We start from the raw sequence: 27,455 nt of genomic DNA, 5'->3' as shown, positions 1-27,455 counted from the left end.
ATGATGGTGGAAGTTTTATCAAAATATTTATTATTATATTTATAATTTAAAACCTTCAGTGATATATTGCAATAACTACATAAAATTCATGAGTTGTCAACTATTGGTATATTAAAGCCACATTAAACTATTTCCATGTATATTTTAATTACATAATTTTTATAAATATTTCCGTATCCAACAATTGGTCACAAAATATCATTTTTGATATTTCACATCTGCCAGGCGTCCTGTGACGGCTCATAATTTTTTTATACTTCTAGGATTTTTTGGGGATTCTCGAAAAATGTGAATCAGGAAGATCAAATGAATAAAGACACATGATAAGTTTGATCCAATTGCTTGGAATTGCTTCCAAGAGCAATTGTTATATTTTTGTTACATTTCTTCCATTTGCTTCTTCAGAATTGAGAATTCAGCCTGTTTATTCTGTAGCTGATACGAAGAAAAACAAACTTAAAACAAAAACTTTTGCTTCTATTGAAGCAGAACTAACACTGTTGCATTATTTCCTATTAAGTCAAGGAGCTCTTCGCAACCGGAAGCAATTAAAAAATTATCGAACAAATTAGTAAGGCAATTCATGTTTTAACCATCAATAGATAGTCTTAAATATCTTGAATAGTGCGAAATCTTAATCGAAAGTACCCCCGGATATGAGGAAGACCAGAAATGGTAATATTGTAAGTCAATGATTATGTTCGGAATAAAAAATAATCAATTGACTTCGGACAAGGTCGATGAATTAAAACGCTATATAAACTGACTAGAACTCCTCATCATTCATAAAATCTTAGATATTACGAGAATCGCTCTTGATTGAGTGCCATCATGAAATACTTGGTGAGTTATAAATATTGATAAACCATTGCTTATTGTCGATTTATACTTTCAATCAGTCTATCATATGGAAGTTAGATCGATTATTGATGTAATTATAGGAATTGAGAAATTCTTCAAAAACTTTTACAACAACAGGAATTGATTTGGCTTTCAACGTTTTCAGCATAAGATGAAAAATATAACGAATAATGGAAATGATCGGATAATGTGTAAATAACGAGATGTTTTTGAAACATATTTCATATACGAAGTGAAAAATAAAATAGATTTAAAAGAAGTGATTTTTTGATAGAGAGAAAATTTGTTTACTGTTTCAATTTGAATTTGGAAAACTGATGGAATGAATGTCTAGAAACTATTTATATAAAAAAACTTTGGGAGAAGTTTTACTATCTACGAATATTTTCGAATGTTGAATAGTTTTTGAGTATTCACCACTAAGACAGTTGACAAAACATTGTCATCGATATAGCATACCATAGACTTACTAGCTATTATTTTCCAAGATGCGATCGTGTTCTTTCAAAATTTGAAGTAATGAACCTACTTATTTTTTTTTAAGTTTTATAAATTTTTGTGAATGTCTTTTTGAGGAGTTTGTGTTATGTCTCTTTCAATAGTATAGCTAAGGTGTACTTAAAGAAACAATCCATACTTATAATATATCTATACTTATCAATGTGAAAGTCACTTACTTAACACACACTCAGTCATTTTTCAATATTTCAACTGGGGAGGACCCCATGGGAAAAACAGGGAGTGTATATAATAAAATTCCATTTTCATCACTGTTTCTCCGTACCGCTATATTTTCGGAGTTTGAAATTTTGTATGTAGGTTCGTTTTATGTTGTAGATGTACAATAAGAAAGAATTTTCAAATATTCCAACTGGGGTGCCAGCCGCGGGAGATGCATTCATAAAATGAAATTAGCTTTTCATCACTGTTTGTTCATACCAATATATTTTTGGAGGCTGAATGTTTTTATTCAGGTTTTTTTATATTGAAGATGTGCAATAAGGGAGGATTTTCAAATATTCCAACTGGGGCACCAGCCGCGAAGGAAAAGGCGTGTTCAAAAAAGAAAGTTAACTTTTCATCACTGTTTCTCCTTACCGCTATATTTTCGGAGGCTAAATTTTGTATTTAGGTTAGTTTTATGTCGTAGATGTGCAATAAGAAAGGATGTTTGCACATCCCGACTAGGGAGCTAGGTGCGGAGAAAAAGGGACGTTCATAAAATGAAGTTGAATTTTCGTCACTGTTTCTCCGTCCGGTATATTTTCGGAGTCTGAAATTTTGTAAGCAGATTCGTTTTATGTTGTGGATGAAAGGATTTTTGAATATTCTAACTGTGGCGCTAGCTACGGGGAAAAAGGTGCGTTCATAAAATGTAGTTAAATTTCCATCACTGTTTGTCCGTACTGCTATATTTTCAAAGGCTGAAATTTTATATGTAGGTTCGTTTCATGTTGCAGATGTGCAATAAGAAAAGATTCTTGAATATTCCAACTGGAGCACTAGCTGATGGGAGAAAGGCGCGTTCATAAGATAAAGTTTACTTTCCATCACTGTTTCTCCGTCCGCTATATTTTCGGAAGCTGAAGTTTTGTATGTAGATTCGTTTCATGTTGTGGATGAAAGGATTTTTGAATATTATAACTGTGGCGCAAGCTACGGGTAAAAAGGTGCATTATAAAATGAAGTTAAATTATCATCACTGTTTTTCCTTACCGATATATTTTCGGAGTCTGAAATGTTGTATGTAGGTTCGTTTTATGGACAGTAAGAGAGAATTTTTCAATATCACAACTGGGGCGCCAGTCGCGGTGGAAAAGGGGCGTTCATAAAAAAAGAGTTCCCTCTTCATCACTATTTCTCTATACCGGTATATTTTTGGAGGCTGGAATTTTGTTTATACGTTCATTTCATATTGTAGTTGTGCAATGAGAAAGAATAATATCCCAACTGGGTTGGCAGCTGTGGCACTGTTTCCGGTTGGTAAACTTATATTCAGAATCAGCATGGCACCCGTGCAGAGCCGTGGCAGGTCGCTGGTAACCGATAGTTGAATAATTATCTCACTAGATGAGAGTTTGAATGAAAAAAAATAATTTGTACTTACCTGACTCAATTCATAACGACTCCGACCTTGTGAGCCAGAGGTGAAGTCGTCGGCCATCAAATCAGGGATGATATTAAACAAGCCAATGCCATTATGAAATCTCTGTGGAAAAATTCAACACAAAGCAGTATTTGTACAATATTGGCTTTTGAAAAATATTTAACAGTATTTGATTTAAAAAAAAATTAATTTCACACTTATCATTCTGATCTGTTAGTTATCCATGAATCATTAGTAGTTTTATCGTAGTTTTATAGATTTTTTAGATAGAATTCATCCTGACTTGATGAAAAAAATTCAAACTTTTGGCGCAAAATGAATCAACTGAAAATACTTTCCTCTCACTAGAACAGAAATACTATTACTTGACGTGTGTTCCGCCAACTAAGCTAGTATCTTAGTCATCTCCTGATGATGCAAACGGGGTAAGCGAAATGCGCTTCGAGCGACATTGTTTTTTGTGGTGAAAGAAAAGTGTTTTCATCAGAGATTTTCCATCCGTTATCAACAGATTCTGTTACCTCACAAATTTAAAACTCAGTAATTTTTCAATAAGGATGACAAATATCACACATCATAATATCGGAGATCTTTCCTCACTATCATTTCGATATTCCACGTACTTGGAAGCAGTACTGTATATCTCATTCTTTCTCAGGTGTTTCTCCCACTAGTAGTTCTCATCTCAATGGCCAGTAGTGAAATCTACGAACCCAGTATGGAGAATCTCATCATGGCACCTCTTGACCCATCCATGATTCCATCTCCTTTGTTCGTGTCTCGGCCTTCTCGTGATTACTATGGTCCAGGTGATGCTGTACCTACAGGAGAGGATGGAGTTCCAGATGTTGTTACATATCTCACACAGCATAGACGTTTAGCTTATTCGTGAAGTCATTAGTGTCTTGTCTATTTATTTGTAAATGTATTATAAATTATTTTTTGTGAGTGTTTCTGTTTCAATCATGTTGAAAAATAAAGCTTGTGATAGTTGGAATTTCCATTGAAAGAATAGATGAAGAAAACATCGTTGAAATGAGTCATTGCTGCACCACTGCCGGTAGTAAACTATTTGATTGTTGTTTCATTGCATCATATAAATATTTTTTTTGTAAATCATCTATAGTCTGTGAAAGTTTCATTCAGATCCATTACAGCAACATCAATATTATACATACCCGAGTAATTTGTAAAGTGGTGGTATTGTACAAACATTATTGACATATACAATGAACAACATAGTAATTCAATTTTGAGATAGTGAAGAATAAATCTTTTTCCCAAGAGAAAACCTCTTCTTGATGCTGGTTGGAACTTTTTCTCTAACTATCACGGTGTCTTTCCCGCTATCAACTGTTGGCCTGCTTGATAGCATGGAACATTGCACAAAGGTACGAGATTTGTCTCTCTTCTATACAGGGTGTAACATAAGTACGTTAAAATATTCAAGTGACGCATTTATGAGACAATTTTAAGAAAAAAAGTCTATATGAACTTCTGTCCTGAAATACTTCGTTTCGAAGATACGGGGTGTTGGAATTGAATTTTTTTGTTCGTTTTTTGAAAATAACTCTTGCAAAAAATAAGTTATTTGCAAGACATTCGGTACCCGGGGTTTTTTTGATGTGGAAAATTATAATTTTGTATGATTTTCATATAACGTCTAGAGGGCGCTGCGTACGCTGTCATAATTTATTTCAGATTGCACTAACTTTTTTGACAGTGACCTTTTGGTACTTTTCATGAAAAAACCTAATTCTCATACCTTTTCCAAGTGAAAAAGGTACTCCTCCTCAACAACGCTGGAGGTGATCGTTTTCGAGATATTTACAGTTTTCTATATCGATGCATATTACTTCGTAGCCAAATTTTATTTCAATGATTTTTGTCAGTCTCCGCTTGCAAATTAAGTCGATTAAATCGAGTAGGGTCTGAAAGTTTGTTTATAAAAATAGAAGTTTGCTGTTACTTTTTCAACTATTAATTGGCAAATTCACGGTTCGGAGTTTGAAAAGTGATTTTTTGGTACCATGCCCGACTTCACGAATGCTGAAATGGCTGATATGGTTTTTGCAGGAAGTTACTTTTATAACCTACTGCCGAAGGAAATAAAAAATACCACCGTTAACAGATTCAAAAAGCTTGTAAAAACTCTACTGGCTGACAATCCGCTTTATAATATTCAAGAATTCGTAGATCTTCTAAATGTTAATAAATAGTAATTTTGCATTCAAATCTGGGTGAGAATACTTGTTTATTGTACTGTTTCTTTAACATTTTTATATCATTAATTCTACCTTTTTTTTTTTTAATTTTTTTCAATATAATGTTAGATTTTAATGATTGTATCCGGATGTATCCGATGATTGTAACTAACGAACCTACACTTATGTGGCTAATGAGGTAATAAAGTTATCTATCTATCTATCTATCATACGGCTGGGCTGACGGAAATTCAAACGAGGCCAGACGCATCTATCAGGAAAGGTATCCCCAACACGTGACTCCTTGTGCAGCGACATTTGCGAATCTTTTCCGGCGACTTTCCGAATCTGGAAGCTTTGAAACAAATCCTGCAGTAGAACGGCCACGGACTACAAGAACTATAGAATTGGAGGAGGCGGTTTTCGAAGAATTTAGTGAACATCCACAGACAAGTTCAGGAAAAATTAGTCAAACTTTAAATGTTAGTCACATGACAGTTTATAGAATTTTAAAGGAACAGCAATTATATCCTTATCATATTTAGCGTGTCCGGGCACTTACGCTACGTGATTTCCAACCACGTATCGAATTTGCTCAATAACTTCAAAGAAAAGTCGAACAACATCCGAAAATTTAATCGAAAATCCTCTTCACAGATGAGGCTAATTTTTCAATAATTGGTATCATGAAGTTCCATAACAATCACATCTGGGCGGGAGATAACCCACATGCGATAACGCAAACGCATTTCCAAGACATATTCTATTTTAATGTATGGGTAGGCATAATTGGGGATTATTTGATTGGGCCCTATATTCTTTCCTTATGTTTGAATGGAGATGCTTACCTACATTTTTTGGAACACGAGCTTTCCCAACTTATGGAAGATGTTCCCATTGGTCTCCGAAATCACTCTTGGTTTATGCACGATGAAGCTCCTGCTCATTTTAGTGTGATAGCAAGAAATTTTTTAGACTTAGCATATCCCCAACGATGGATAGGAAGAGGAGGCACTGAGCATTGGCCCCCAAGGTCACCGGACCTCAATCCCGTCGATTTTTTCTTTTGGGAACACATAAAATCACTAGTTTATGCTATCCCCATTGAAAACGAAAAAATGTTGAGGGATCACATCATAGCTTGCTGCGAAACGATAAGAAACACTCCGGGCATTTTTCAACGGGTGCGGAATTCTTCGATGAGGAGAGCAGAAGCTTGTATTACTGTTGAGGGTCGTTACTTTGAACAGATGTTGTAATAGTTGCTTCGTTCATTTTTTATAAGTTTATTTTCATAATAAATAACATAGCATTTCTTCAAATTGTTTTTTTACAAACTCCAAAATATAGCACTTTGTAATTGGATAATTAAACCTGACAAATTTTTTTATTCTGGATTGAATAAGCAGTTCGATAATGCTCAGTTAAGCAGAAGTCTGTACGGTTAAATTGCATATAAAGTTTGATGAAAATAACTAAAATTGCAAAAAACTTATGACAAATACCTACCATGTTTTGAAAAATTTCAACAATCTGTATTTCGAAAACGAATCATTCTTCGTTAAACATTTTATAGGCAAAAGTTGTTTATTTTAATGAGATCCACCACATACTTAGTTTTTATAATGTTCTCAGCAACTTCACTTAGCGCCCTAGGAGCTTAGTAATTTGCATCGATATAAAAAATTGTAAATATCTCGAAAACGATCACCTCCAGCGTTTATGAGGAGATGTACCTTTTTTACTTGGAAAAGGTGTGGGAATTAGGTTTTTTCATGAAAAGTACCAAAAGTTCACTGTCAAAAAAGTTAGAGCAAATTGAAATGAATAATGACAGCGTATGCAGCGCCCTCTGGATGTTACATAAAAATTAATACGAAATTATGATTTCCCACGTCAAAAAACCCACGTACTTATGTTACACCCTGTAGATTCTTTCACGGGAAGTGTTCAAGTGACTTAGCACATTTGATTTCACCAAGAGTTGTACATATCAGAAATTTGCGACGGACTGTGGCTGCTCATCGTTTTGAATTTCAACAACACAGTACACCTTGAACTTCACAGTTTAAGGACTCTTTCATCTGGAGAACTGTGTTTATGTGGAATAAATGTTTTTCCAAATGGATTTAATCTCCAGCGATTAGAATCCAATGTAAATCGTTACTTTGGCAAAGGCACCGTTCTTTTTTTTATTTACTTCATCATGTTATGTACAAAATACACTTATGACAAGTGCAACGGTATTTAGTTTTTAGTAAAATACAAAATAATAGATGAGTGTCAGCTAAGTAGATGTGTGCTTGAGAAGATATTGTATGTATAAAATATGTAAAGATAGAAAGATAATATATAGATGAAATGTATAAAGATGAAAGCTAAAAAAAATGGTGACAATATTTTAGATGGTATGTCTAGTAGAAACTGCATGAGGGTAATCTAGAAGAATATCGATCATTCTTCGGAGAGTAAAGATGAATAATTTTAATTCATTTTTGGTAAGAAACGACATACTTATCAATAAGAAATTGCATACCCTAGGTACTCTTGTACCGAATAAAAATTATAATTTACTAATAATTGTTCCATCTTTAAAAAGGGATGACACCGAGATTTCTCCATTCTCGTGGTATTATTTATTTATTATGAAATGTTTCACTTGTTGAAAGGTACAATGAAAAAAAAAAGAAAAAACATATCTTCCAATATACAATAACAAGGAAAACATCAGCTTAAAAAAAGGAAAAAACTATAGGCATTTACAAATGATTTGCCAAATGAACAAGAAACACAAATAACATGGAGAGGGATAAAATCATCGATGAAATTTCTCCAAGGAGTAGACATTTTTTTCAATTAAACAAGTTTTCAATCTTGATTTGAAAATATTTATATTGAGGGCTGCCTTTATATTCACGTCTAATTTGTTGAAAATTTTTGGTCCGAGATGTGATCGAGATACTAGCAAATTTCCAGAGCGAGTTGGATAATCATGAGTTTGCTTGCTCGATGAAAAACTTGATTTGTTATTATAAACAAAAATACATAATTCATAAACATATATCCCAACATCCGTAAGAAGTTTCAGGTTTTTGAAGGAGCTCCTGCATGACTCTCTCCATCCAAGTTTAACAATTATTCGAACTGCCGACTTTTATAATATGAAAATCTTTTCCATGGACGATACCGTACCCCAATTCAAAATCCTGTATCGCAAATGACAATTAATAGTGGCATAGTACAGACTCAACAAGATTTCAGCATTACAGTAGTTAGACAAGAATCTTAACGCATAACAATTTTTACGTAGTATTTACAAAGTGAGTCGATATGTGGTATCCAGGTGACACTGTAATCAACTGTGATGTATACTGAAAATCTCGGACTCATTTGTAACCATAGTAAATTTCATCAGCACAGTTTTAGTTATATCGAGTTTCAGGGGATTTCTACTTGCCCATATTATGATTTGCTGGTATACATTTCCAGTAATATCTGTGTTGCCGAGTCTTTCTCTGTTAAAATGAAATTTATATCATTCGCATAGATTACCACGTGTACTGATGAAAGTTGTTGAAAATAGTGAAACAAGTCATTCGCAAAAATGATGAAGAAAAGTGGTCCGAGTATAGATCTCAACAATACTCGTTGAATTCTGCCTTTCAGATATGATTTAATTAACTTGTGAGCAGTCCCTCTCACGCCATATCGTTCCAATTTCTGTAGCAGTAAATTATGGTTCACAGTGTCGAAAGCTCTTGAAAAATCTATAAATGAACCACAAATGTGTAATTTGCAATCAAAAGCATTTATAATGTGTTCACTGAAATCACATATAACTGTTTCTGTACTCTTATTCCTTGTGAATCCATGTTAGTTCGATGAGAGAATGTTTTTCATAGAAATGAAGGAAATCAATTGATATTTGATATTCAACTCAAATACTTTTGATACACTAGAAAGCAAACTAATGCCGCTATAGTTTTCATACAAATTTTTATCACCCTTTTTATAAATTGGTACAACATTAGCAATTTTCAGTTTGTCAGGAGACATTCCATATTCTAGTGATAGGTTAATGGTGTGATGCAGCGGATATGATAACTCATGAGCACATTTTTTCAGGAGCTTGTTTGAAATCTCATCATAACCACTTGCACCCGAGTTTTTTTAGTGTTTTTATCAAATCAATTAGGTCATATTCAGTAATGGGATGCATAAAAAAGGAGTTTTGGCAGATGGAAACATTATTTTCTACAAATTTAATGTCTATCTCATCATGACACTTCATAGAGGAAAAAAGGGCATTGAAATTATTAGCCATCTCGATTTTTTATATCTCAACATTACCATCATTCATTTCAATATTATTGTTTCGTTTGTCATTTTTACTGAGATGGTTAATCATCTGCCACAGTGTTTTCGACTTATTATTGGATTTTGCTATTATATGATCAACATGGCGTTTATGATTTTCCTTCAATTCTTCCCTATATATTTGTGCGAGATGCTTGCTCACAGTTTTATAGCGATCTTCTTCCCTGGCACACTCGGAATAAAGCGAAGCCAAGCCTTTGAATTCCTGCGTGATAATATAAGAATTTTTTTTCTGTTCACGAAAACGAATTGATGGAAAAGCCACTTCAATGTAATAATGAATTATATTATGGAATATGTCATACGCAAGATTTGGGCAGGTAATGCCATCAAGATCTTATTATACAGATGCGCTCTGAGAGCGCCTTGAGGAATTTCCTGTAATGTAGTTTTGTCCTTACAAAAATAAATTGCGCTTCGGAAATGGAAGTTGCGTGCAAAAAAGGATATATTTCCACACTCACTAAAAAATAACATTCCACAAAGTTCATGACTACTATTTTCAATTCAAACTTGAATTACCATTCGAAAAACAGAATTTATATCTTATTGAACATTTTCAATGAGGACGTATGCTTGGATCTTCAAAACTACACAATGGATTTTGATGCAGGTTTTTTCTATATAGATAGACCTATGTACACGCATAACACTAATAATTTCAGAGATTTCTGATATGATGTCGTGAATAAACACATTTTTGTGCTTACATTGCAAACACTGGCTGAACCCTACAAGATAGATCAAAAGATGTACTACAGTATTGTACAACTTTAAAAGGTCTACAAAAAAGTCCTTGATGGTATAGGACATAGGATATTCACGTTAAGCAGTGAATGACTTCACAAGATGACCAGTTACGGCGTTGCCAACATGTGCACTATTTCGAACTTCCAATTTTGTTTATACTGTTGATTCGTTTTATTGCTAGTAACCTTACTTACTATTAACTAACTCACTTGAAATACAATTGAAGTGGCACTTCACCTTTTTTTCATAATAAGTAATGAAAAATAAAATATTTTATATATTTTTCAATTACAACTCGTCATCATCATTGGAATCGAAATTCAGTATAAGAGGCTGAACATCTTCCCTGCCAAACCCAAATTCTCTACCCCAATATAATTTTATGTTTTGTTCGATATGTCGAATAGTTTCAGGTGTAGGTTTATTTAAAGCTTCTTTCCATATAGCCCAGGATTTGTCAGCTGAAGTGCCATCTCGTCCCATATCATCCCTATAAACATATTTTGTTAATCCCCAAATATATCCGATGCAGTGATACGGTGGAAGACGAAGCACTTGATGCCCATATTTTTCTGCAAGCGTATCAACTTCATATCTAGGTGGTGGTTTATTCCTACAACGTAAATTTATAATGTATTGATTTAGCTTATATAACAATTTCAATCACTTTGCAACTGAATCCACCAATTGTGGTTTGAGAAAAGTATTTTCGAATTTCGAAGAATGTTATTGTTTGATAACCATTCTTGGATTTCAGCTTTCTACGATGCTGTTGTTGGGGCTTTATTAATAACAGTGCTGTGATAACTTGCATTATCCATGACTATAACTGAAGCCTCTTCTGAATTCATCAATAGTTGGTATCAAACCAATGCAGAGAATTTTGTTGGTTCATTTCTCCGTGGTAATCACAATTATTCGTTTTTGAAAATATAATTAGGTCTGCTCCACGAATAAACCCAGTACTGCATCCAGCATGAAGTACAATATATCTTGAAATAAAATAAATCAGCTAGTGTATTTATTCTGTTTTTATTTTATGGTTGTATTCACCTTGCACCACCAACCTTAGTCTTTTTGACACTTTTTATGCTGTGATCATTCCAAGATCGCCCATTGGTGCCATCTTTGAATACCCAAGTTTCATCCAAGAATACAAACTGGTGTTAACCGTCTTTCCTGAGTTTCATGTAAGCATGTAAAAAGTGTATACGTTTCATTGCAATACTAGGCAGCTCCATCAAACCACGACGTGGATTTTTTTTTTGTATGTAAAACCATTTTGTCCATTAAGATGTCTTACAGCATTTGAAAAGATTACGTTTTTTCAGTTCTTTCAAAGTTTTCAAATTAATATGTTTTTCTGAAATAATTGTTGTCGTCAAATATTGTATATTGAATAAATCAATACAAAATACTTACTGGTTTTGTGCATATCATAGATTACATTTCGAATGGTAGTTTGATCGAAATCATCAATATCTACCACTGGTTTCAGCCGTTTTCGCTGTTTCAACGGATTGCCGAATACTTCACTTCTATTAGATTTAGTCGCAATACGGTTTTCACTAGTAATACTCAACTTCAAGGCATATGCAACCCTCTGAAATCAACAATCGACAAATATTTAATCCAACCCAACATTTGAATATTCGCTGTATAATTTTTATTCAGTTCTTATAGATGTAGAAAAGGTAATTAATACAATTAATATAAGTTACGTCTCTAACATCAGTTAGTGGAAGTAAAGGTCCTCCATTCTCACGTTCTCTTTCAAAGTAGTCTATTAAAGACGCTACTATTTGTTGAGACTATTTCGACAATGCTTCAGGCATATTGAATATAAGCAGATCTTATCAAAAGAAATGATGAGTTCTGAAAAGAAAAGAAAAACAGTTTTCGAGTTTTTTTAGATTCGGAAACGTCTGAAAGTTGAGCAACTTACAAAATTATTTTTTCTGATTTCATTGCTATTGAATGCATTTTCTTGGGAATTATAATGTTGTTATATCGGATATACAAATTTACCATTAATGACGTAATTCTCTCAACCCACAATAACTATTTTTCATTGTCAGAAATACTGGCTTATTTACGAAGCGATTTTAAGCAATATAGCATTAATACTTATCCAATCGAGTACTTTAAATACATTGTGCATTCATTATATATTAATGTGGACCTTTATAGCATGTAATTCAAATTACGATACCGATACTAATACGGTATCGTCGAAACACCGGTATTGCACTACGTTCCGGGGGATATAGAATACATTGAGGGGAATGAGAAGTGCCGAATTTATCAGAACTATTCATTACTGAATGAATAAACATACACATATTTACACTTTACATGTACATAATCAAAAATATCATCCAATTCGTCAGTTTTGTTAGGACTGTCAATCAAGTAAATTTTCAGTTTATACGTGTGAGTGGTATATTCAGCAGGTAATTGATTGAACAGTTACAGAGCTAGACAAGACGAGAAATAACCATTTTCCAGAATGGCATTTCAGAGTAGCTTTCATAGTTCTGTGGAACCTTCCAATCATACAATTATAACTTGGAAGATATGGTGTAGTTCTTAAGTGATTAAAACGCAATATTTTCGAAAATTCAGAAAATAAGGTACTCTTGAAGTGTCTTCCTTGATCTGTGGTTATTCTGGAAGGTTCTCCAAATCTATTGATCCATCTATTATACAGGGTGTAACATAAGTACGTTGAAGTATTCAAATGACGTATTTTTGAGACAATTTCGAGACCTTGTGTCCGAAAATGCTTCGTTTCGGAGATAAGGGGTGTTGAAATTGAATTTTTTTGTTCGTTTTTCAAAATGACTCTTGCGAAAAATAAGTTATTTGCACGAAACTCGCTACCCGGGGATTTTTGACGTGGGAAATCATAATTTCGTATCAATTTTCATGTAACATCTATAGGGTGCTGCGTACGCTGTCATTATTTATTTCAAATTGCCCTTTTTTGACAGTAAACTTTTGGTACTTTTCATGAAAAAACCTTATTCCCACACCTTTTCCAAGTAAAAAAGGGATACGTCCTCAACAACGCTGGATGTGATCGTTTTCGAAATATTTACAATTTTCTATATCGATGCATATTACTTAGCTCCTAGGGCGCTAAGTGAAGTTGCTGAGTACATTACAAAAACTAAGTATGTGGTTGATCTCGTCAAAATAAACACATTTTTCCTTCAAAATGTTTAACGAAGAATGATTTGTTTTCGAAATAGAGATTGTTGAAATTTTTCAAAACATGGTAGGTTTTTGTCATAAGTTTTTTGCAATTTTAGTTCTTTTCATCAAACTTTATACGCAGTATACCCGTACCTACTTCTAAACTGAGTATTATCGAACTGCTTATTCAATCCAAATTTAAAAAAAATTAATTTCCTACCGGAATTTTTTTAACTGTACCATAACTTGAATGCACAAAAATTCAATATTTTACACTCTCGCTGTATTACAGTCTCGACTGGTTGAAGCACAAAATAAACATTCATCATTGTATAATTACTTCAGCAGAATTGTGAAGTCGAAGTCTTTCGGATTCGTAAACTTGGTTTCTGCTTCCAATTTTATTCTCAAATCTGATACTGCTCCATTAGTGTCGATATCGAAATGAGGTAGGATTTTTGTAACTTGACCTTTGTTGAGTTGTTGCAGAATTTCAGCCATCTTTTTGTAGACAGTGTTATTCTTTTTTTTTCGGAATCACTATTTGAAGTTAGCAAATAACTACTAATAACTTCTTCAATACAAATATATTCACGAAGTTTCGAAAATTACCTATATTGATATCTGACAAATCAAACAACAACCTCACAAAAAATTGTTTATTATATTTTGTTCCTCTAAACAATTGTGCGCTAATGATTGTGATGATGTGATACCACAAACTGAATACTCCTGCAGGCTGTAATTGTTCCTCGATATTGTTTTCATTTACATGGGTTATTCTCATCGCATCACGATATCTCTTTATATTCATAATTCATAACGTTTAGTAGAAACACAGAGTCTTTTCGTCAATTTTCAAAATTGGGAAATTGAAATGAATTCGCAAATAGACCATAATAATGGTTTCAATGTAGACACAACTCAGAAGTTAGTCAGAAAACAAAGCCGTAAATTCACTTACAGATCAATATACCCACATATCAAACAATAAGAAATCAAGAAATGGGTAACTCTAACATATTTTGGTAAAAGAACAGAGATAATTGCGGGTTTCTTCAGAAAAAACTATGTGGAAGTGGCATTCAGACCACATGCCAGGTTAACTGATTTGCTTTTCATTGCCAAAGATAAAGTGAACAAGTTGGAAAAATCTGGAGTTTATAAGCTTAAGTGTTCGGAGTATAATAGTGTGGGACAATGTGGTCGAAATTTCTCAAAACGTTATGCTGAACGTGAAATTGATAAAACTCATTCAAAGTTTTCAAACCATTCCTTGGGTTGCAACCACTAGTTCCCGAATCTAAACGATACGGAAATTTAGCAGTATGCAAGGAAGGGTTACAAACTTAAATGGATGGAATCCTTGGAAATTCATAAGCATAAACATTGCGGGTGCAACCTGTTAAATAATCAAATCGATCTAGTTTACTCACTGGTTTTCAAATTTGCGTATCCACATAGTCACAGGTAAACAGGGACTCAGTTAAGTTGAGTACCCCTGTTATTACCTACAGTGGTGTTAAATCAGGGCTAATGTAATCAATCACTTTTGGTTTAATGTATAAGTTTGAAAATGTCCTCATAGGACGAAACTGCAGTATTGTTAGTTACAAATAAAATTGTTAAAAAAACAGAGAAACTTTCAATTCTCATTTTTCATGATGATTTCCTACCATGTAGTTACGTCTACGTCTATCAATTTTTCGAAATATCCCATTATTGTTCAATTCCAAACTCTCTCCATCAATGAAATAAAAAAATTCAGCCTTTCATTTTCACAAATCTAATTATATTTCATCGGTTTCCGTTTCAATTTGAATGTTGCTCAGAACAAAATTTTTCCTTTTTGTCACAAATGCACTCAATAATGTTGCATATTCAGTATAAAATCAGTATATTGCACCCACAACCAATGCAACAATTTTCTTATTCGAATGGAAGAAATGGAATTGAAACAATAATGCCAAAAGATATGCATTGGTTTCTATCGGTGACTTGCCATTGAACTCTCACTTTAATGAGCTGAAGACGAACAAACGGTATCATTCAAATAATGTAGATTATTGTGTTACAGAGTGGATACTTCATAGGAATATTGCATCGAATAGGCTAATGTGTTCTTCAAAATCTGACTTATATTTTATAGATATAGAAAATCTATGTTGATTCTTGATACTTCAATATTGGATTCCTTCCAATTGGAAATATGTTTGGAAGGCAAAATTAAGGAACATTTCAATTACTGAATGGAAAACACCACTATCAATAAATGCATGGGGATGTTCAGGAAAGTGTCAATCTCAGAGAGCTACATCTGAAAACAAGTATTGGACAATAAATGTGACTGGAGTTGTGTTCATCAATTCCAGTGTTTAAATCAGCTCATCCCATCGGAGATCGCGATTTATCAAAAAAAATTCTGAGTTACAGGTCTCCAATCACAATTACGGTCCACTAACACTTATTCTGAATACTGAATTCTTAGACAACGAAAATGAGAGATAACGTGACATATAACCATTGCTTTTTTTTTCATTTAATAGGAAGACATTAACATAGAAATACATTAACATAAATTAATGATTTATGCGAACTTGGAAGATGATGAATTTCAGATGCATCAGATCTATACCACATTTTCTTGGCTGAAAACTGATTTGATGGGAAGCAGTAGGATCTTATCGATTCACTTCAAAGTTCAACTCAATACACCCTGAATTATTTTTGTGTTTTGGTGTGTTTTTGTGAAAAATATATAAATTATCAGCAATAAATGAATACAAAGTGAACTAATCAACTCTAAACACAATGCTTCTACAAATTCGATCAAAAACTTAATCGAGAACCTCCCAGCCAAATATTTATTTCCTAAAGCGCTCTTCCCCAAAGTTACCACGCCACAAGTTTACCACGCTTTAGTAGAAGATTCATTCGTCTAGGTCGATAACCATCCCTCACATCACCAGACAGTATCTCGCAACTGAATCGTCATCTGCGAGAGCTGATGCAATACCCGGAGAATTCGACAGGGATTTTTCGCATTTCTTAATTTTTTCCTATCCTAGCCGCCCCGAGTGCATGCATGCGTTGCAAGAAATACTGTTAGGTGTCCTATTTGGGTGTGGACAAGGTTATCAGTCACTATATAAAATAAGGTGCGATTGCAGTTATTCGTATCACTTGTTCCATATCAACTGAACAACATGAACTCTTTGGTAAGTAACATTTATTCATATATCATTTTATTAATTTCTTTCTTTCACCATTTTTTGAAGTTTACTTGAACCAAATCCTAGAGTTCTCAACAATTATTGTGTATGAATGAAACCATGCCACATCTCTTCATAATAAAAGAAAATATTTGCAAAAAACTATAGTTACAATTCTAAATTTCATACATTCAGTTCCTTTCAGTTGACAAAAATGGAAACGCAAAATATGATAATATGAATTTTGATGGAACTAATTACGTCAAGTGGATATCAAATCATATATTGACTTTTCTGATAGTTTGTCGAAAAGCTAATGGTCATAATCACAATAAGTGTGTACTTAAGTCATGAAGATTTCCAAATTATTCAAATTTGCATCAATTTACACACCAAGTATACATTATTACGATTTTAGAATATTTTTGATATTTTTGTTCAGCTATCGTTTTCATACGAAGGAAAATTCTTTTGAAGTAGTAACTTCTAACTTGCATTTCCTACCACGGAATATTTCTGAAAAGTATGTATTCAGAAATAAATTCAGAAATATTTTATCACGATTTTATTAGAAAAAAATAAGGGTTTCAAGTTTTAAAATCGAAAAAAAATTATCAATATACTTTCCTCTGTGTTTTTCTATTAATAACATTACAGTCGTTTCATATCTTTCATTGATTTTCCACTATGAGGGGATACAGATAGACAATAGTAGAGTAATAGATCTAATAATATTTGTGATTTGTGGAAAATACTTGAGTTATTTACGATATGTGTATGTGTACAAAATAAATTCTCAATTTTCAACAATAACTCATAAGTCGGTTTCTGAGTAAAGGTATAAGTGATTATAAAATATACATTTGTCCTTCAGTGATAACGTATTTGATGGGGGATTGTAAAGAATGATGAAACCATAAGCATAATATCGGAAGACAAAAGTTAAAATTTATATCAATTTTATATCAATACTTTTATCCAGAAAATCAACATACTTGAAATAATCTTGATAATAGAAAACAACAAAGACTTTCAAAAAATTCCAGTCAAAAATGTGCTTACTATATTACTTGCAAGTAGGACAACAAAACAAACCAGTTGTTTGCTTGTTTATTTTGTTATCAATATCATCAAATTCGATATATTTTTTTAAAGTTTTACATTGAAATGTCTCCAGATTATCAATACTAGGGTCTTCAAAGTAATATTTTGTGCATAGGTTGATAGAACAGAGATCGGAATACAAATAAGATTGATACAAATATCAACGAACCCACTGTTAAGCAAGAAATGTTAAGCAATGCAAGGAATGTTCCTAATCCTACCTCTTTCGCATATTTTGATTCATTTAACATTGTTTGCTTTTTTTTACCTCATCATCGGTTCTTCTCGATTCTTGTGTATCTGTTTTGTTAAATATTCAACAGCAATCGCTCAAGAACTCTGATGAATAATCATGAGATAATTTTACTACGATTATTGAAAACACGTTGTTGATAACAAGATTGAGAACATTGTAGGAAATTTATTAACCAGTATCAGATCAGAATATTTTTCAATTCATAATACTACTGAAATATTCAAACAGATGAATTCCAACATAGCCAATAAAACATTTGACTTACTTCTATGCAAATTGAAGTAAATATCAGTCACATTCACATCAATGCAATATTGATCTGACTGGTTTTGAGTAAAGTAATAAAAATATAATTTCCTCATGAATCTAAATTTGATCAATCGATTGTAATTTTCCAGGCCGTAGCAATCCTTTTCGTAGCCGTTGCCTACACCAGCGCCAGCGGCATTGGCCTGGGTTATGGAGGTCATAGTGCCAGAGGTGCCCTCGAAGGTGCTCTTGGAGGCCAATGGATCCCTGATGTACCTGTAGCTGCTCATGGTGCTGCCATTGTGGGAGCACCCGCTTTGGGACTTGGTTTCGGACCAGCTGGACTTGGATTGGCTGGTGCAGGTCTTGGATGGGGCGTCGGAGGATTGGGATGGGGTGCTGGAATCGCAGGTCACGGATCCGCCAGAGGCGCTCTTGAAGGAGCTTTGGGAGGACAATGGATCCCAGACACCCACGGCAAATAGATGTATAGTGTTCATGGGGCTGATGTGTACCAATGATCTTTTCTTTCTTTGTAAAATATGGTGTAAATTTTCTCTTTCTCGAATAAATTTCGGTAACTCTATTTACCACTCTTAATCACTGTTTTTATTCACTTATTTATCCTTCCGAAATACATTATATAACACATATTCAACTATTAGATTTGGGGATAGAAGGAAGATTTACTCGAAACGGTTTGTTGAATAGATATGTTGCTTTCAGATATTCATTCAAATATAGAAATATGATATATTACCCACAATAAGAAAATCATAGCCCTCATTTCATTAAAAAATATTTAGAGTTTACTTATTTTTGACATCAATGTAATTTAAGAGTAGATGGAAGAAAAACTGTAAAATCTGCGAATCAATCATACACTACTTGCCAGCTCCAAGAATTTCAGCTTCTTTTCATGAGTGGCTAATGCTATTAAATCATCACTTGATTTAAAATCACATTCTTATTGCAAAATTATCTATTGAACTCATGTTAACAATTTATGTTCGAAACAAAACAATAACTACTGTGTACAATAAACAGTTAATAAAACAGCAATTCAATCGGATCCAATGAAACCAAACCAAAGAATTATCAAACTTTTCGTCATAATTATTTTAGCCAATTGTAAATCATGTATCAAACATTTCAGAAAAGTAATATAGGGTGTAACATAAGTACGTTAAAATATTCAAGTGACGTATTCCTGAGACAATAAGAAAAAAAGAATATATGAACTTGTATCCGAAAATGCTTCGTTTCGGAGATACGGGGTATTGAAATTGAATTTTTTTGTTCGCTTTCTGAAAATAACTCTTGCAAAAAATAAGTTATTTGCACGAAATTTGGTACCCGGGGTTTTTTGACGTGGGAAATCATAATTTCGTATTATTTTCATGTAACATCTAGAGGGCGCTGCGTACGCTGTCATTATATATTTCAAATTGCCCTAACATTTTCGACAGTAAATTTTTGGTACATGAAAAATCTAATTCCCACACCTTCTCCAAGTAAAAAAAGGACATCTCCTCCACAACGCTGAAGGTGATCGTTTTCGAGATATTTACAATGATCCATATCGATGCATATTACTTAGCTCCTAGTGAAGTTGCTGAGAACATTACAAAAAATAAGTTTTGGATCTCATCAAAATGAACAACTTTTTCCTATAATGAAGAATGAATCGTTTTCGAAATACTGATTGTTGCATTTTTTCAAAGCATGGTAGGTTTTTGTCATAAGTTTTTTGCAATTTTAGTTATTTTCATCAAACTTGATACGCAGTATACCCATACAGACTTCTCCTAAACTGAGCATTATCGAAGTGCTTATTCAATCCAAATAAAAAAAAAATTGTCAGGTTCAATTATTCAATTAGAAAGTGCTATATTTAGGAGTTTGTGAAAAAAACAATTCGGAGAAGTACTATGTTATTTATTAGGAAAATAAACGTATAAAAACTGAACGAAACAACTATTACAACAACTGTTCAAAGTGACGACCCCCAACAGTAATACAAGCTTCTGCTCTCCTCATTAAAGAATTCCGCACCCGTTGAAAAATTCCCGGAGTGTTTCTTATCGTTTCGCAGCAAGCTATGATACGATCCCTCAACATTTCCTCGTTTTCAATGGGGCTAGCATAAACTAGTGATTTTAGGTGTCCCCAAAAGAAAATATCGACGGGATTGAGGTCTGGTGACCTTGGGGGCTAATGCTCAGTGCCTTCTATTCCTATCCATCGTTGGGGATATGCTACGTATAAAAAATTTCTTGCTATCAAACTAAAATGAGAAATCACCAAGAGTGATTTCGGAGACCAATAGGAACATCTTCCATGAGTTGAAGAATCTCGTGTTCCAAAAAATGTAGGTAAGCATCTCCATTCAAACGTAAGGGGAGAAAATAGGGCCCAATTAAATAATCCTCAATTATGCCTACCCATACATTGAAAGAGAATCTGTCTTGGAAATGAGTTTGCGTTATCGCATGTGGGTTATCTTTCGCCCAAAAGTGATTGTTATGGAAGTTCATGATACCATTTCTTCAAAAATCAGCCTCATCTTTGACGAGGATTTTCGATAAAATTTGCGGATGTTGTTCGACTTTTCTTTGAAGCCATTGAGCAAATTCGGTACGTGGTTGGAAATCCACGTACCGTAAGTGCCTGGAGACGCTGAATATGATAAGGATATAATTGGTGTTCCTTTAAAATTCTGTAAACCGTCATGTGACTCACATTTAAAGTTTGACTAATATTTCCTGTATTTGTCTCTGGATGTTCACTAATTTCTTCGAGAACCACCTCCTTCAATTCTACAGTTCATCTAGTCCGTGGCCATCCTACTGCAGAATTTGTTTCAAAGCTTCCAGATTCGGAAAGTCGCCGGAAAAGATTCGCAAATGTCACTGCACAAGGAGTCACGCGTTCAGGATACCTTTCCTGATACATGCGTCCATATCAGCCATTTCAGCATTCGTAAAGTCGGGGACGGTACCAAAAATCACTTTATAAACTCCGAGCTGTGAATTTGTCAATTAATAGTTAAAAATGTGACAGCAAACTTCTATTTTCATAAACAAACTTTTACAGCCTACTCGATTCAATTAACTTAATTTGAAAGTGGAGAGTGACAAAAATTATTGAAATCAAATTTGGCTATAAAGTAATATGCATCGATATAGAGAATTGTAAATATCTCGAAAACAATCACCTCCACCGTTGTTGAGGAGGTGTACCTTTTTTACTTGGAAAAGGTGTGTGAATTAGGTTTTTTTATGAAAAGTACCAAAAGTTTACTGTCAAAAAAGTTAGAGCTGTTTGAAATAAATAATAACAGCGTACGCAGCGCCCTCTACATGTTACATGAAAATTAATACGAAATTATGATTTCTCACGTCAAAGAAAACCCGGGTACAGAATTTCGTGAAAATAACTTTTTTTCTGCAAGAGTTATTTTCAGAAAGCGAAAAAAAATTCAATTTCAACACCCCGTATCTCGATAACGAAGCATTTTCGAACACAAGTTCATATAGACTTTTTTTTTAATGCTCTCAGGAATACGTCAGTAGAATATTTTAACGTACTTATGTTGAACCCTGTATATTCTCAAGTGTATATTATACTTTCATATTCCATTCAGCCATCAGTGTGATTTACTTAAGAAATAATCAATGAGTGATCGTTCATTGCTACTCATTTCTGAAATGCAATTACAAAGTTTTGTCTTGTATCCTATATTTTCGAAAGCGTTTAACAGTGTCTGGTTTGACTTGCCTTTTTAGTTTCATTTATAATTTTTGTGTCTCCGCTGTAATGGTTTCTCACAAGTATTTTACAAGCCACTGAATGATTGTATAATGAGTGAATAAAAAAAATCCAGATGGAAAATAAGTAAATCTGATTGACAGAACTTGGATAAATTTTCTCAGAATTTACAATTCAGTTCCCATTTTCGAACAGTTTGATGATTTCTAGACAGTTTGAAAATTACATCTGCTATATATTCAATAACAAACAGCTTTATGTATATCTCAGTTCTCACAAAAAATCCCGAAATTACTAGTTCGTTGCATTAGAGAGCAAGAAAAATCCACAGAATTAGCGTTACGTGTATACTGAACGCTTCAGATACTGAGATGGTGAAGTAATATATGTTGGAAGTAGACACGGTACTTTTTGGAGGAAAAAAAAATGTCGCTGCATTTCAGAGTATTCCATTATTAGCGAGAAGTGATACACGAAAAACGGAAATTTCAGCTGCTGATATTGAAAACACACCTCTTTCATAAGATTTTTTGATATTGAGTGACAGATTTTTAGAAAAGAGTTGATGGCAATATTTCCATTGAAAGGTAACACTCAAGGAGATATATTCAAGGTCATTGATGAGTTTATTAATAAATCTAACATTAGTTATGATAAAATGGTGTCGCTTTCAACTGACGGGGTCCCAGCAATGATTGGCAAAGGTGTAGTAAAGTGAATCAGGGATATAAACTTGGGTATAATACCGTATCAGTGCACCGACATTTCAAGGAGTTACTTTCTGAATGTGATTCAGCGTATTCTGACTTACTGTAACACAACAATGTTCGTTGGCTAAGCAAAGGTCAAGTTTTTGAACGTTTCTGGCTGATCAAACTCAGATACGGAGGGAGTCAGAAAGCACTTTGAGTTCATAACAAACAAACGTAATATGCTGATCGTCACTTTTCTAAAAGATATTTTGGAATATTCAAATGCGCTCAACACAGAATTACAAGAAAGTAAAAAATTAATATGTGATCTGATATAAAGCGTGTCTGCTTTTCGGCGCAAGCTGGATATCTTTAAAAAAAATATTGCAAGACAAGAATTTATTTATTTCCGACAATTCTTGAATATAAAAAGAACTCTGAAGAAGACATTGCAGTGTTTATAAAATTTCTGGCCGATCTTAGAAACGAATTTGCTACAAGATTCCAAGACTTTGCAGAGATGAACATTCGTCATTTGAAATCGATGTAGCAGCAGAATGCACAGATGTGGCTGCCGAATTGTTCATTTTGTCGAAGGCATCACTTCAAATACAGATAATTGATTTGCAAGAAGATGTATCTCTGCAAATATATGAACCGGTATCCACTAAAGAATTTTGGGCAAAACATATCCCAGAAAAATATGAAAATTGCAATAAACTAGCTGTAAATTTGGCCACTATGTTTGGCTCTACATCCGTATGTGAGACATATTTGACAAAGATGAATTTTTTGAAAAACAAATATCGTTCGAGAATAACGAACGCCTACCCAGAAGACATACTACTAATTTGCTGTTCCTATTGAGAACCAAAATTTAAAAAAAACTGGCTCAAGACCGTCGGTGTAATTTCTCACGTTAATTTTAGGTCTTGTGTTTTATAATTCAGAATTTACTTCTGAAATAAAATAATATATGAGTAGCACTCAATTTTTATCACCATTGCCCCGACTTCTCATCAAAAACGTCAACATATTTCAACCAATTCACACAAACTATAGACATGAACCTTCCTCTTGGATCAATTGGTCCACTGTTAAAAAATTATTTCGGTATTTTCCGAGTTTATCGCGTTTAGAAAGACAGACACGGCGAGAGACATCAATTTATAATATATTCAGCCAAATATGAATAGAGTTTCATGCTAAGTGATGAATCTAGAATTATCGGATCATGTACGTGTCATGACTCTTTAATGTCACCTAGATAGCTGGAACTGAAATTTCTAGATGAAGAACTGGTGGAATATGTAGATAACTGTTACGGATGACGCTGAGTTGCAGGGAAGGTTACGTGAAAAAAAAACTACGGATTCCAGGAACTTTACTTAGGGGCTTAAAAATGAATTCTCAAATATATAAAAGGATCATTTCAGATACAAAATTACAAACGTATTCTCCAAACAACTTGATTGATATTCACTACTGTCAAAACTACGGATGGTATACAGAATGTTGGCAGGAATTGTCACATTCACCAATAACATTGGAGAATATCATCGAAAGGATATTGTAACGAAGAGTAATTGTAAACCTAAGAAAAAACCTCATCATGAAAAGGTTGATTTTTGGGACAGGAAAAAAAGTAAATGAAAAAGTAGCTGCAGTTGTGTTCTATATTTTTGGCTTCTAATATGTGTAAATTCATTTTAATTTAATGGGTAGAGTGAAAATTTTATTTCTGAGAAATTACTTTCAATTGTATGGTGTGGAGGACAATTATAATGTAACAAATTCAAAAAATCTGAGATATACCAGCTCAAGTGCGGAAACTGCGATGCCTTATATGTAGGCCAGACTGGCCGCAGTTTCAATCAGATATTTGAGGAGCATTTGGGAAGTTACAGATTGAATAAACAAGATTCCAACTACGCCAATCATCTCATAGAAGACACCCACAATTCCACACATAAACCGAAAATTTTACAAATTCATCCAAAAAGTCATAAACTATATATATATATATATATATATATATATATATATATATAATATATATATATATATATATATATATATATATATATATATATATATATATATATATTGGAATCAAAAAACATTTTGCTGATGAAAACAAAATGGTTCTGAATGATTATATAGATATTTATAGTACTCCAATAATCAATAATGTTTCAAGTAATTTCCCACATGCCCCTTGATGTCTCTCTCTTCCTACCAATGCAACTTCTAGTATTTGAAGAGATGATATCATATAGCTAGGTTAGTTTATAACTCGCTCAGAAGATGACACAGTGTGTCGAAACAGCGGTTAGCAATAGATGTTAGTATTGTGTGAATTATCAAGTATTATTTTCACCCTACTCATTCAAGTAGCAGCAATTGTTTCTCTTGTTCTCTATCATACTTTCAACTGTATGAGATTCTGTTGCAAAATCTGTGAAAGGCAGCTGAAATGAAAAAAAATTATACTTAATGCTTTTACTAGTAGTACACAATGAGAATTCTGAATTTTCAAGTCACCCGAAATATCTTGGAAGTGTGTTGATTCTCAGTTCCCAAAAAGAAATTAGCTTTTCGTTGTTTTGCTCTCAATTTGAGAAGTCAGCAGCCACAACGGCTCATATAAAATTCCAGATATGTTATAGAATAGAATTCCATTTTGAAATAGTTATTATCAACTTCAAATCATATCCATTTTCTACATTTTTTGTGAGCAGAAACCTATTGATTAAAAAAAAATTGTAAATTTGGAAAGTTATTCTTCTCTGCAGTTATTTCTCAGGAAAATATATTGACACTTTGAAACTTCACTCTCGTCTAAATCATTTATTTGAATTGAAAAGTCAGAATCGTTTAAATTTATATATTTCATCAATTTATTGGAATATGATTTTTTGAACCTCAAGAGAACGGAAAATATTCTAATATAGTACTTTGATGTCATACTTTGACCTGACAAAGGTTCAGGTGACACACTAACAATTGATTTTTTTCTGTATGATGATAGGAAGTTTATTTAACTTTCTATCATATCACCTTTAACTTGTAAATTGTTACTATAACTGTTCATCATGTTATTATTGACAAACATTTTTTATATAATCTCCAAAAAGGCTGCAGACTTCAAAAATTATCTAAAAATAATTTTTGTTGGTTATGAAGTATTCAAATAACATTTTATCGAGAGATTTTCTTTGGACAGTCACTTGATTACGTTATGGATTTCAATCAAATCATGGCCAATTCCATTCATACATCACCAAGTACTGCAGATATTTTAGTCAGGAACTCATGAAGAATTTGTAGAAAACAAAAAGTGTTTTTCTACTACTGTCATTAAAAGTGACATTTTTACTAATTGTCAAGAGTATTAAAAGATGATGATTACAAAGTAGCGTGTTGAAAATATTTTCAACACTAGTGTTAATATGAAAAGTACAGTTATTACAACAAATGCTGATATTAATACCTTGCGATGTTGAAGAGCCTTATAATATATTTGAACTATCTGAGCTGACAATTTCATGGCCATTAACATTCAATTCTTGAAGTGAAGAGGACGATGCTGTAACGCTGAAGCTAGCTGTTATGATTATTATTTCAGTAATAGCCGTTTTATAAGAAATAGATTGATCTATGTAAACCTCATCTACTATTGTAGACTTCCATCCTCCGTGCTTCTTAATGTCCATTATATTTGCTCCCGATTCTGCTAGCAAAGAAGCAGAAGACTTTCTGAAACAGTGACCTGTATATTCCTTTGGTTCCGGGAGGTTCAGAAACTTAGCAATGGTAGAGGGCATTTTCCCAAACGTGTTTATACCAATTGGGTTGGCACTGTATTTATAATTTGGGTATTTCAAAAAAAAACATTGATTTATTGATAACAGAAAGAGGTAAAGCAACGTTTTTTATTAAAATAGTCAATGTTTTTTCCAACAATGGAAAAAGAAAGACCTTTTTTCGTTTTTGTGTTTGGAATTTGAACAATCAATGATTTATTCATTAATTCTATTGATAAATGGCACAACTCTTCACGCCGGCAGGCTCCATGTATTTCGAAAATAGTAGCAATTTTTATCATCAAATATTTTCCATTTGATGCCTCTTTTATAAACCTCTGGACGTGTTCAAACGTAAGAGTTTTTGATTTGTTGGACATATACCTATCATTTTTTGGCTTTAGAAAAGCTATTACCTTGAAATATTCGCTTGTATTAACACCATGTTTAACGAGCGCATTCGACTTGCTCCACAAAGTTGACAAGTGCCATATTTTTTATTTCTCCTCTAGATCGGCTCAGAAGACAGTTTCGCTGAAATTTTCTTCAACATTTTTAAGTCTACACCAGTTAAGAAGATGCGATGTCGTACTGCTGAGCCAATTTTTTTGGTAACAATTCAGTTGAAGCTCTTTTTGCAGCCTCTTCAATATCGTCAGGAACACACAATTTCTTACTATTGTTCCCTTCATTATGCAAGACATTGAATACCAGCAAGAACTTTCAATGTGACTTTAAATAAGTTATATTTGTAAGTTGTATTCTGTAAGTTTTAGGATGACAAATAAAACCTGTTTAACTTTTAAAAACTACTCCGTTTTCCGAAGAAACTACAATAAAACATAATTTTCACATATCTAAACTGTAT

The 27,455-nt window shown here is 33.2% G+C and overlaps 2 protein-coding genes and 1 long non-coding RNA gene across 8 annotated transcripts in view; all 3 read left to right on the top strand.

Annotated features, from left to right (window-relative positions):
* nolo (ADAMTS-like no long nerve cord) overlaps positions 1 to 27,455 on the top strand; it is an 875,808-nt gene that overhangs the window by 683,826 nt on the left and 164,527 nt on the right. The window lies entirely within an intron of this gene.
* Positions 230 to 3,917, top strand: LOC141487315 (uncharacterized). Its single transcript, XR_012468324.1, has 2 exons — positions 230 to 843; positions 3,627 to 3,917. It is a non-coding gene; the product is annotated as an uncharacterized lncRNA (long non-coding RNA).
* LOC111505392 (uncharacterized) lies at positions 16,558 to 18,918 on the top strand. Its single transcript, XM_023160185.2, has 2 exons — positions 16,558 to 16,715; positions 18,468 to 18,918. Exons 1-2 carry the CDS (start codon positions 16,704 to 16,706, stop codon positions 18,801 to 18,803), a joined length of 348 nt encoding a protein of 115 aa, XP_023015953.2. The 5' UTR covers positions 16,558 to 16,703; the 3' UTR covers positions 18,804 to 18,918.

Source organism: Leptinotarsa decemlineata, unplaced genomic scaffold (assembly GCF_025532065.1).
Source record: "Leptinotarsa decemlineata unplaced genomic scaffold, Ldec_3_MD MMD2_tig00078422_RagTag_RagTag, whole genome shotgun sequence".
Classification (NCBI taxonomy): Eukaryota; Metazoa; Arthropoda; class Insecta; order Coleoptera; family Chrysomelidae; genus Leptinotarsa; species Leptinotarsa decemlineata.
The sequence above is the reverse complement of the archived record's forward strand: the minus strand, read 5'-3'. Positions and strand labels throughout refer to the sequence as shown.